The following is a 13,102-nucleotide window of genomic DNA, read 5'->3' on the forward strand; positions in this document are numbered from 1 at the left end:
TCATCACTCCTCATGTGTCTTCTTTCCAGAAGGGAAAACACAATGCAGTGGCCACCGCCAGAAACAAGGGAGGGCCACAGAGTGGTGAGTTATAGTAGCCATGCTAACTTCTCCCAGGGGCCTACATAGGAATCGACCATCCTCCCATAGGGTTAGGCCAGGTCTGTAAAATGGCGTCTGTTTGTAAAATTAGATTCCTCAAAATCTGATGAAGAATAATTCCAACACACGTGCTAATAAAATATTTACTTATAAAAAGACAAATCACTGCTGCTATTATCTGAAAATAATAAATACGGTGGCAGTGACACTATACGGATGTCCGTCAACGCAGTGTAAAACAAGTCTGTGTATCTTTTAGGAAAAAAAAAAACAAAAAACCTGCAAGGTCTGGTGCTCTAGCTATAAGATGGCTGAACCATGCATAGGCCTAAAACAGACAACTGTTTTCTATACGGATTTTCTCCCCAGCCGCTTAAAAACGCTGACGTTTCCAGTGTTGTCCATCTGAGCGCTGCTGTTGTCGCTGGAGCTGCTCACACGGGCGTTCCCTACAGTCCTCTTAATGGTGAATGATGGCTTAAAGGCCACAACTGGCAGCTTACTGCTGCTGACTTTACTGTCCTGAGCGATGACTTGTTGTTTTCCCAGACGCTGAACCAAGGCGGCTGATGGCTTTTTTCTTTTCCTGTCATCCTGCACAATCACCCGCGGGACAGTGCCCAGCCTTTGCGCCAGGGTGGCCTTTGAGGTGGTCAGCTTAGCAGGGGCGCTGACTGGAGGTTTGGAAGCGAGTCTCTTGATGGTGGTGATGGGCGTCTTCTGCTCTGAACTTGTGGCTTTAGCCTTGATGGTTATTCCAGGAGTCAGTTTCTCTCTAGAGGTTGGAGCGCTCATTTTCTTAAGAACGCCTGCATACTGTAAAACACTGCTGTCTTCATCACTATCTGCAGACTTCTCTCCCTCGTGGGCATCACCTAATCGACTAAAAACTCCTGTGGGCTGTAAGGAGTGAAAAGATTAGTAAGGAACAGCCAAAAACCATAAGGACTCATTCACACTTTCTCCGTAATTGCCGATCTGCAATTATGGATAAATTTAGGGACCATAGGTTTCTATGTGCCTAGTCACACATCCGCAATTTTTGTGGATTCGTGAATAGGCTGTGATCAATAAGACATGTCCTAGTGTGGACCAGCATTTGCGGAATGGGTCACCGTCTATAATGTAGTGGTCCATGAATTGCGGACCAATATGGATGCACAAAGTGCACTGCGGATGTGTGGATGTACTCAGAAGCCAAATGCCCCTCGCTCACCTTTGCTCCTGTTGTTGTGTCGGCTTTACTTTCTGCCCCCAGTCTGTCAAAAACTGATGTCCTGACCACACCTGAGCACAATTAAAATAAGGAGGTCATATAGCAATTCTAATATCGATGCCATTATCTCACACGTGTTTATTAGGGTAGAGCCATACACCCACCTTTTGCCGCTTGTTCCTCTAGGATTTTCTTTGTTCTTGGTGTAGTCCCTTTAGGCATATTAATAATATACTTCCCTTCCATCTCAGCCGTGACCCTGCGACGCTTCACTGGAATATCAGCAGCGGCGTCGTCATCTACTGGTGAAGACAAGGCTATAACATGAGAGAGAGAGGGGATGTGAGAAGCGATTTATAGTGGTTGTAAGCTTTTTCACACTTTACAAATCACAATTTTTAGAGATGAGCAAAACTGAAAAACTAAGAGATGAGCATGTCTTCAACATGCTTGAGGCCGATCGTTCAGCATTTGAATACTGGTGGCCGAAGAAGCTGGATGCAGCCCTAAGGCTGCCTAGAAAGCATTAATACAGCCATAGCTGTATCCATGTTCCCCAAGACCGCATCCAGCTTCTTCAGCCACCGGTATTCAAATGCTGAACGATTGGCCTTAAGCATGCTGAAGTCATGCTCATCTCTACTATCTACCGCTATTTAAAGGAGAACTCTGGCCAAAGTATTTTTTAATGCGTTATTACTTATGGAAAGTTAGACAAATTCCTAATGTACATTAATTATGGGAAATGCACATATAGTGCTAGTTCCCTTAATTTAGTAGATCAGGGAGGCTTCAAATTATTTGAAAAACCGGGTGTAATTCCTATGGAGTGTCCAGCAGAGGGCGCACTATATACAGAAGTCTGTGGCACTGTATTGAAGTCTATGTAATATAATATGATGTAATGCTTTATTGATGCAGTACGTTTATGGAATAATTTGGGGAGCAAGGACAGGGAGGGAGAGAGGTGCCGACGCATCTACATCCCCCCTTCCTCCCTGCTCGGTGCAGTGGGACAGATACACACTACTATGAGCAGATGTGGGGGAGTAGTACCAGGGAGATCCCCATCACCAAGACCCCCCCCCCATGTCCCAGCCAGCAACACCCCCCCCACCCCGCAGCCCCTTTTTGGCCAGACTCCTCCTTTAAATGGGCACTGTCACCATAAAAAAGGCAACTTCTAACGTGTCTCCCTCTCAGCAATAATGGAACCAGCTAGTATGGAGAATTATGGAGTACCTGCTTGAGCTTTCTTCAGAGCCACTTTATTGGACACAGTCACAGAGATCTTGGATGTACTGGTCTCAGGCCTCCGGATGGGTGTGGATGGGGGAGAATCCCGGCTGAGGCTATTGGCAATCATTCTTGTGGCAGCTGAAAGGAAAACGTAAGTATACGACTTTATGACGGATCGCACACCGAGAGAAACACAACCGATCCGCTATATAACTTATTGTGTTCATATGATACCTCCATCCCTATAATGGTTTCAGAAAGTAAACATTGTAAAAATGCTACCCAACATTTAACTCCTCCTAAGGGTATGTTCACACGGGCAGCCTTAAAGCTCCCATTGTCTTCAATGGGAGCATTGACACAGAAAGGAAGTAAAATTAATGGGAGCAAGTTTTTAGGAGCAGATACAGGATTTTTTTCGACATGTAAAATAGACACATTTTATATGAAAGTACCCTTAATATAAAGACTCAACTGGTCACAGATTTGACAAATAGCACCCATTAGGACTCAAGGGTAGTTACATGTAGGGAAAGAAAACTCCTTTTTTTCCCCAGCCAGATCAATTATGCTGAATATCATATCTGTGTTCCCTCGATACAAACCCTGACCAGGCAGAGACTGAGAAGTGTTTAGATTTATGGCTTGTGCTATTGAACTATGCAAAATTTGTTGGAAGGATAATGATTAGAGATGAGCGAACCTTGAGCATGCTCGGGACACTCGTCCAAACCGAGTGTCCACGGTATGTGAATGCCAATAAGCTGAAGAAGTTGGATTCAGCCCTTAGCGAGTCCTGGAAAACATAAATACAGCCATAGGTCATAGGCTGTATCAATGTTTTCCAGGACTCCCTAAGGGCTGCATCCAGCTTCTCCAGCCACCGGTAATCAAATGCTGCGTCGCTCACTAATAGTGATCATTTGGCATAATACCAAGCGATTCAGGTTTAAGAGACTACTTACGGCTGTTGGCGTTTCTCCTTAGTTCGCTCTGCATGCTGGTCTGGTTAGGCGTCTCCGTCAGAGCTTTACATATATCCTAAGGGGAGACAGAAATAAGAACTAAACTTATTATCTGGCTGTGACCGTATACACTTACACAACCGTAAAGAGCGAAAACAAGACAAATCCTTGTAAGATTATAGGCTACCTAGAAGCTATAAAGGAGAGCTCTGTGTCTGGCAGATTAAATGGTTTTTCACACTAAGTCTATTCTTGCAGTGAGAGAAATATAGGGGTAATGGTGTGGAATACAGGAGAGGCATCCCACCTGGTATAGTACGTTAGGATATAGAACTAACTGGCACCTATGCTAGCGGAAAATTGGGTATAGTGTACAGATTTAGTTGCTGAGGTTTATAAAACTATTTTTTATTTTCTTAAAGGAGAAGTCCAGCAGATTAAAAAAGCCAGCAGCTGACATGGAGGAAATTGATAAAAAGTACTAACTTAGGGTCCATTTACACAGAAAGATTATTTGACAGATTATCTGCCAAAAATTTGAAGCCAAAGCCAGAAACAGACTATAAACAGAGATTAGGTCATAAAGGAAAGAATTCTCCTCTTTTCAAATCCATTCCTGGCTTTGGCTTCAAATCTTTGGCAGATAATCTTTCTGTGTAAATGGACCCTTACCTGTCCATGTGTTCGTGGTGAGCAGCGGGACCAGCCACAGGACCCCTGACAGAAGGATGTCTTTTTCCTCGAGTTGTGATGACGTCACAACTTAGTGGAAAAGGCCTGTCCCGGATGATACACTCAGCCAATCGTCCAGTCCATCAGCTGGGTCGTGACGTGTCAGCGTCGGAGATCCTGGAGACCGGCGGGGGTCCTGAGGCCGATCCTGCTGCTCACCACAGGCACGTGGAGAGGTAAGTTAGTACTTGTAATCAATTTCCCCCCCCCTCCCCCTGCTGGCTTTTATAATCCTCTGAACTTCTCCTTTGCTAAAGGTATTTTTAATATATTATAACATTGTTATGATGACTGCAATGATGAAAACTACCCCATGGATGTAGGTCATGTTATATAGCGAGTATATATCATCACCTTTTCTCATTGCTCTTAATCCTGACAAGTTAAAACCAAACTTCCATACATAATCCCGCTTACCTGTCTGTGGACAACTTTGGCGTGTTTCAGTATAGCGATGACATCCCCCACTGCCGTGATACCCAGTTCATTGATAATATCCTTATTCAGATCCAGCAGCATGGATTTCTGGATCCTACAAAAAACAAGTTGATGGCTTCTGGTCATAAACTATGAAACTCCTCATAGTACATTAAAGCTTTACTGTCACCTGTACAAACTTCTGGCATGTCAAAACATTGTATGGCACTGGCCCTCAGCTCCGAGACCAACTGTGATCATAAGTTATAGGGTGAAGGCCATGGCAGTGTGCTTCACTCCCCGGCCTCCATCGACAGAAAAGGGGGTGGTCGGGTGCTCTGCTGTGATGCTGGTGATAATAGCAATGGTGCAGATAAGTGGCAGCTGGGTTATCCAGCGTGGACAATTCCTGCAAATACCGGATAATTCAGTGCGAATAGAATAAGTAACAGGACTCAGTGTGATCACAGCTCTGGCAGCTGGATGATTCCATGTAACGCAATACCTGGCGAGTCACACTCCAAAACAATATCTAAATGTCATGGTAAATGTCACTGTTATCCCCATATCTGTATATTCCTATGGTCACCAAAGTTGTATAACTATAGATGACGCATGTGAGGGGGGCTCGATATACACATCCAGCATCATAGGGGTTAATATACTCTGTACTCAGAGCTCCAGCATTGCTTGTGCACATATAAGGAGGCTCTGGAGTGGATGATTCCAGCAGTTTAATAGAAATGGTGACATATTCTTGTTATTGTCTTCCAGCTGAGATGAAGAACCTCCCGGGACAGCACAAATAACACAAGAAGTGACTAAAAGGGACACAAGAGAAGATCTGCAGCAGCTGCTTCCTGTATACCGGGCCGTGTTCCCTCTCCCGCCAGCCGCCCCCATCCCCTCACCTGTTGTCCACAAACGTCACAGCGTAGTTGACAGCTGGCCCTGCGGGGATCCCGGCTTCCTTAAAGAAGTTGATCCATTCAGATGTAGCTGGAAAGGGAATGGACGGCTTTAAGTATAACAAATCAGGGTCCGACTAAACAGGAGGAATAGACTAGACAGTGATCTATATGACTTACCCAATGTCACAGATGCCATGACGGGAGCCTCACAGATGATCGCAGCTGCGGGGAAATCACATAAGGTTATTGTCTACCTGGGACGGCTCATGGTTTAGTCAGCATCAATAACTTTCTATGCGTCTATATCCTCAGTGGAAAGCTGGATGGGAATGGAGGGCAGAGCGGGTGGGACGAGTGGTCCCCCCCTCCCCACCACCCTGAGACTGAGGCAGCTGGAGGCCACATATAGCTCCTGACTAACACAAGGCCTGCGCTCTATTTATGGCCAGGACTGTGATCCCAGCCTCCGCATTATACTGAGGTGGGCTTAGTATCGACACCTCATTGTAATGTCTATACGGCTAATACACACTAGGGCTCCTGTAATTGTATTACACAGTCTGAAACAAGGCTCAGTGCTCCCTAACCTGAATGGTGTCATAGCACACTGCACTGTAGATACAGGTTTACATTCATACAGATCTCTCCATTAGTCACGTAAAAAAAAGCATTTACATTACACCCCAGCTGGCGGATAACGGCAGACATAGCTGTACTATACCAGGAATGAGGAAGTGGGTCCAGGATAGGTGTCCCCTCCAGTCACTCAGGTGCTAGGTTTCTTTCACACCCCATTATGTGAGTCCCTGGGGGACTGTGCTAATGCCATACTGAACACCACACTATGCTCTGACTAAGGGCCCTATTACATGGGACAATTATTGTGCAGAAAATTGTTCAAATGTAAACAATAATCGTCTTGTGTAATTGCAGGCAACGATCGAAAAATCGATTTTTTTATTTAGATCTGACCCTAAAATCATCGTTAATCAATGTAATTCCGCATTTGTTCACCGATCGTTGAACGTAATTCGTTTGCTGGGGTCAGGTTGAGTAAACGATCGCAGTAATGATCGTTGTAACAATCGTAACTTATGGTGCGTTTACACAGAGAGATTTATCTGACAGATCTTTGAAGCCAAAGCCAGGAATGGATTTGAGAAGATGAGAAATCTTAATCTTTCCTTTATGGCCTGTTCTCTGTTTGTAGTCTGTTCCTGGCTTTGGCTTCAAAAAATTGTCAGATAAATGTCGCTGTGTAAATGCACCATAAGGACTATCGTTCTGTGTAATATGGTGAATAGGGATGGTCCGAACCCTCCAAGGTTCGGATTCGTATGAACCCGAACGCTCGGCATGATTCCCATTGTCTGCCCGCTCCGTGGAGCGGGTGGATACAGCGGGAGGACCGCCTGGAAAACTGGGATACAGCCTATGGCTATGGCTGTATCCCAGTTTTCCAGGCGGTCCTCCCGCTGGATCCGCCCGCTGCAGGGAGCGGGCAGAAAGCGGGAATCATCACCGAGAGTTCAGGTTCATACGAACCCGAACCGAACTCGGTTCGGACCATCCCTAATGGTGAACGATTTCAAGTTAATGGTGTGTTTACACAGAGAGATTTATCTGACAGTTTTTTTAAGCCAAAGCCAGGAACGGATTTGAAAAGAAGGAGAAATCTCAGTCTTTCCTTTGTGACCTGTTTATAGTCTGTTCCTGGCTTTGGCTTCAAAGATCTGTCAGATAAATCTGTCTGTGTAAATGCACCATAAGGATAAACAAACTCGTTTGCCATCATTTATCGTTAATCATTAAAAATCACTTTGTCTAATAGGACCCCAAGGGTCCTTTTACACATACAGATAAATCGCTTAAGCGCTACTGTAGCGAGTAAAGCAGCAATGATTTTTTTTTTCTTTTAAATGATAGGCGTTCAGACGAGAGGATAAATCGATCCGAAAAGTCGTTACTATGATGGTAATTGCTTTGGTATATATACTATGAATGATGGTATTTGCTTTGGTATATATACTATGAATGATGGCAATTGTGTCTGTATCCATATACTGTCAACCAGGGGTGTTTACCCTGAAAGACTTGAGAACGATTAACAACGATTTTGAGGTCGGCTGAAAAGATCCGATCACCGACATACGAATGAATTTCCGTTCACCGTTTGATCGCTGCCGCATTTACACCAGATGATTATCGCTTAAAGTCAAGTGATTTAACGATTTTTTTTGCACGATAATCTGCCCATGTGAAAGGCCCTTTACATACAGCTACTGAATAATACACCGTGACAGCTAAAGGACAAAGTAACATCAGTATCACCATTATAAGACAACAGCCACAATCAGGGACATGGAATAAAGGGGAAAACAAGCTGATCATTGGGGTTAGGTATAAGGCCTAGTGCACATGTGGCCAGCACTTCCTTGTCTATGGTGTTTCTGAACATGGCTGAACTTATGGTATCCAGAACCCTCATAAGAAAATGTGGCCGCACCAGCATGGTGATAGTCTTTCATTTGGGGGGGGGGGCATTTATTCAGCTCCCCACCAATCAGCTTGCTATGCTCTATATCACATGTGTCAAACTTGGGGCCCCCCAGCCACAAGTCCCATCATGCCTGGACAGCCAAGGCTAAACCTTCGCCTGTCCAGGCATGATGGGAGCTGTAGTTCTGCAACAGCTGAAGGGCCATAGGTTCTCCCACCACTTCTATAAACAAAGCCAACATATGGATTGCCCATGTATAATGGTGATAAGCGGCGGCTGGCCACCCCCAGCGATGCTTATCCTCCAGGTAGTGTGGACACTCACATACGTGCTCCTAGTGCAAACAGCTATGGCAGCTGCAATATCCTGCGAGCTGCAAATAATAATAATGCTTTTATTTGTATAGCGCACACATATTCCGCAGCACTTTACACAGTCTAGGCGGTTGCGCACAGGCTGATGATGGACGCATTGTTGGAATGGACTCTCATGCTGTCTATATGCCCCTGCCAGCAGGGATAGGGAACCTTGGCTCTCCAGCTGTTGCAAAACTACAACTCCCATCATGCCTGGACAGCCAAAGCTAACGCTTTGGCTGTCCAGGCATGATGGGAGTTGTAGTTTTGCAACAGCTGGAGAGCCAAGGTTCCCTACCCCTGGTATAGAGGCCAGTGTGATGCCACCATGCAGTCCTGTGACTATGGATACAGTATGGAGCTCTGTGCTGTATACATGCATAATAATAATGCATGTAATGTGCACAGCCCTGCATACAGGATGAGATATAGTGACACATCAGCAGGACGTCCTCTGCCCCTCATATCCCCGGCTACAGTAACCCCATACACAGTATTATATCCGCGCTCTTACCTCTGCCCGGTCCGCAGCCGCCTCTCCCCGATCCAGCACCCTCTTCCTGTGTGCCAGCTCCCGGAAACTACGTCATTCCCAGCCAGCCAACCAGGCTGCCCGCCCTGTTCACGCCCAGCACGCTCATTGGTAGGCTTAGACATGTAACCGCCCACTTAAGCCCAAGGCGTGTAGGGAAGTGTAGTTCTCAGATTCGTTTAGGAGGAGGCGTGGTTTGCGTGCTGACGTCATCCACTGCGTGAGGGATTCCTGGTAAACGCGGGACCAAAACAATTTTGAGCGCCATTTTTTTTATATCAATATCTTGTTGCTTTTGTGTTCGGTTTCTCCCTGATGTTACTCCTGCCTGGCATTGTGCACTCTGGGGCATGGGGGTTGTACAGTATTTTTTTTTTAGTTTTTCTAATTTTCCCCTATGTATGTGATAATATTCACATTGGGGCCACAACGGGCAGTGAATTTTTGGCCCATCTTGTCCGGCCAAAGTAAAGCCGTGTTCACACTGTGTGGTTTTTGTTGCAGTTTTAATAATTGGTTTGTGTTCTGATTGGTGAGCTCATTGAGGGACATGGGAGCCGACTTACCCACACAATACAAGTGCGCCATGTGAACGCAGCCCTATGGTTATAAGTGGATACCATGGAGCAGCAAAACATATTGATTGCTTGTAACAAAATTACTTCAGTGTTCTAGTCCTATGGCATTTTCTCTAGAATTGATAATCCATTGATTAGATATTGTCTGATAGCTGAGGAATACATCAGTCTGGTCAGTGGGGATGTCCGGAGGGGGGTCGTTGTGAAGAAAAGCAAAAAGGGCCAAAGAACTTTGGAGGCGTTTGTGAGGGTCCCTATATATATATATATATATATATATATATATATATATATATATATATATATATATAATATAGTGGTCCCTTGGATTACGAGCAGAATTTGTTGTAATCCAAATCCACTCTTAAACCAAAGCAAATTTTCCCATAAGAAATCATAGAAATGCAGACAATTGGTTCCACACCCCAAAAATAATGATTTATTATTCTGAATAACATGTAAAAAATAGAAAGAAACAGCAGAATATGTGATATTATAAGTTACTGTACAGTAATGGAGAAGATGGGAAACACAAGGGCGGACAAAGACTGCAGGGAGCATGAGCAGGGTATAGGGTGAGCACAGTATCAGCACTCTCTGTCCGGGGAGAGAGGGGTTACAGCTATGGAGAGATTACCTCCACTGTCCTGTCCCCTGATGTAAGCCCCAGCCTGAAGTGAATCTGCTATGATTTTGAAGGTGAGGGAGACTTCCTGGGTCAGAGTACAGGGCTGTAGACCCCGCTATGCAGACCATGCCCCTCCCCCACTCCTGTACAGGGAGCTTCTAAACCAAAGCAATGCTCTTAAACCAAGTCACAATTTTGAAAAACTGTGAGCTCTTAAACCAAAATGCTCTTAATCCAAGTTACTCTTAAACCAAGGTACCACTGTATATAGTGTAGATGCACACAGTATGTGAAGAAAAGTCTTGGGTAGTGTTGAGAAACCCGCACACCCAGCGTGATTCCCCTGCAGCTGCAGAAGTTGGATGCCACCAGAAAACGTATACAGCTTATGGCTATATCTATATTTTCTAGGACTCCCTAAGGCTGCATCCAACTTCTGCAGCTGCGGGGGAATCAGACGCTGGGTGTTCGGGTTTTCATAATGTTTCTGAACCCCAAAATATTGACAGGTTTGCCCACCACTAGTCTTGGGCCCTATTCTTAAAGGCGAAATCTGGATAAAATGATAATTTACCAGCAGGCAGGGGGGAACATAATAGCCTAGCACTGCTTACCTCTCCCCATTCCTCCACAGCGCCATGTCACAGGCTCCAGGACCCCGCCGGAACTCGTTTCCCCCCAGGTTGCAATGTCATCAGGACTTTGGGGGAAAATACCTGACCCATCTGTTGGATTGGAGAGGTGAAGCCACATTCTTACATGCTTGCCTCTAAAACTATGCCCCCTTGTGTTTTCCACAGCATGTGGGAATGCAGCCTATCGCACCATTTGCTGGGAGTGGAGGTAGGTTAAAGGGGTTGTCCAGCGAAAATCTTTTTCTTTCAAATCAACTGGTGTCAGAAGGTTATATAGATTTGTAATTTACTTCTATTCAAAAATCTCAAGTCTTCCCATACTTATTAGCTGCTGTATGTCCTGCAGGAAATGTTTTATTTTCAGTCTGGCACAGTGCTCTCTGCTGACATCTCTGGCCGAGACAGGAACTGTCCAGAGAAGGAGAGGTTTTCTATGGGGATTCATAGAAAACAGACACAGGGTTTCTTGTCTCGGCCAGAGATGTCAGCAGAGAGCACTGTGTCAGACTGAAAATAAAACATTTCCTGCAGGACATACAGCAGCTGATTAGTATGGGAAGACTTGAGATTTTTTTAGCAGAAGTAAATTACAAATCCATAAAACTTTCTGATATCAGTTGATTTGACATAAAAACCCCTTTAAAGGGGTAGTGTGGCGGTAAAGAATTGTTCACAGAATAACACACATTACAAAGTTATACAACTTTGTAATGTATGTTATGTCTGTGAATGGCCCCCTTCCCCGTGTTCCACCCCCCCCACCCGTGTACCCGGAAGTGTAGTGCGCTATACATACCTGTCACGTGCCGACCCCCCGTGTCCGATCTTCAGTCAGTGACGTCTTCTTCGGCCGGCGAACAGCTCCGACTGTCCCGAATGCCAGCCACCCTCTGCAGCGTCATCCGATGCTCAGCCGCGATTGGCTGAGCATAACTGTGCTCAGCCAATCGCGGCTGAGCACAGTTATGACGCTGCAGAGGGGGTACGGCGGCAGCGATTCGGCCGGCCGAAGATGGCGTTTGGCACAAGATGGAGGACATGCGCGACACGGATCAGGTAATGTATAATGCACCAACACTTCCGGGTACACGGGCGGGGGGGTGGGACACGGGAAGGGGGCGATTCACAGACATAACATACATTACAAAGTTGTATAACTTTGTAATGTGTGTTATTCTGTGAATAATTCTTTACCGCCGCACTACCCCTTTAAGGTGCCTGTAAACTGAATGGGGGCCTTTAGTGTAGATGGTTAGGAAGCCAAAAACAGCCGAGATGTCTCCTACACCACTTCATTACACCACCATTACACACCATTACGTTACATTACATTACACACCATTAATGAGAGTTGTGTAAATGGCGTAGCAGAGGAAGGGAACTGTTTACCTAAATGGTTTGTGTCATGAAGATATATGTAGAATAACACAGCAAAGGTTTGGAAGGGAAGGTCCAACAGCTTAGACGGGTGCAAAAATCTTTAAAGGAGAAGTCCAGCAAACATTTTTATTAAAGAATTGTATTTCCCCCCAAAAGTTATACAAATCACTAATATACACTTATTACGGGAAATGCTTATAAAGTGCTTTTTTCCCTGCACTTACTACAGCATCAAGGCTTCACTTCCTGGATAACATGGTGATGTCACTTTCTGGATAACATGGTGATGTCACTTCCTGGATAACATGGTGATGTCACTTCCTGGATAACATGGTGATGTCACTTCCTGGATAACATGGTGATGTCACTTCCTGGATAATATGGTGATGTCACGACCCGACTCCCAGAGCTGTGCGGCTGTGGCTGCTGGAAAGGATGATGGCAGGGGGATGCTCAGTGTCCCTCCAGTGCCCTGTGTCCCTCAGTGTCCCCCTGCCATCATCCTCTCCAGCAGCCGCACAGCTCTGGGAGTTGGGTCGTGACACCACCATTTTATCCAGGAAGTGAAGCCTTGATGCAGTAGTAAGTGCAGGGAAAAAGCACTTTATAAGCATTTCCCGTAATAAGTGTATATTGGGGATTTGTATAACTTTTAGGCACCAATACAATACTTTAATAAAAATTTTCGCGGGACTTCTCCTTTAAATCTTTTCTGGGTAACCTGGTACATGCATAACATACATTTCCACCCAGCTTTGTCAGGCATGGCAAAAGTTTGACATTTTGGCATAAGTTTAGCAATGCTTACATCAGCATAACCCAAGAATTATACTCTCTTCACAGTCAGTTTTCACAATTTCTTAACCGAGAATCTTTTTGTTTTGGTTTGTTTTTAAGCCGAAGCCAGTGAA

General features: G+C 45.2%; 1 protein-coding gene across 2 annotated transcripts; it reads right to left on the bottom strand.

The window, feature by feature from the left end:
• Window positions 1–231: 231 nt before the first annotated feature.
• C10H19orf47 (chromosome 10 C19orf47 homolog) lies at window positions 232–9,082 on the bottom strand. 2 transcript variants are annotated; one of them, XM_069943498.1, is made up of 9 exons: window positions 8,953–9,082; window positions 5,760–5,804; window positions 5,583–5,670; window positions 4,672–4,786; window positions 3,523–3,598; window positions 2,561–2,695; window positions 1,483–1,635; window positions 1,319–1,389; window positions 232–1,002 (listed from the first exon to the last, which is right to left on the bottom strand). In XM_069943498.1, exons 2-9 carry the CDS (start codon window positions 5,776–5,778, stop codon window positions 451–453), a joined length of 1,209 nt encoding a protein of 402 aa, XP_069799599.1. In that variant the 5' UTR covers window positions 5,779–5,804; window positions 8,953–9,082; the 3' UTR covers window positions 232–450. The 2 variants fall into 2 exon arrangements, with proteins under 2 accessions (XP_069799599.1, XP_069799600.1); XM_069943499.1 differs by having other exon boundaries at window positions 5,760–5,807.
• Window positions 9,083–13,102: the final 4,020 nt, after the last annotated feature.

The sequence above is a fragment of the Dendropsophus ebraccatus genome, chromosome 10 (assembly GCF_027789765.1).
Source record: "Dendropsophus ebraccatus isolate aDenEbr1 chromosome 10, aDenEbr1.pat, whole genome shotgun sequence".
NCBI lineage: Eukaryota > Metazoa > Chordata > Amphibia > Anura > Hylidae > Dendropsophus > Dendropsophus ebraccatus.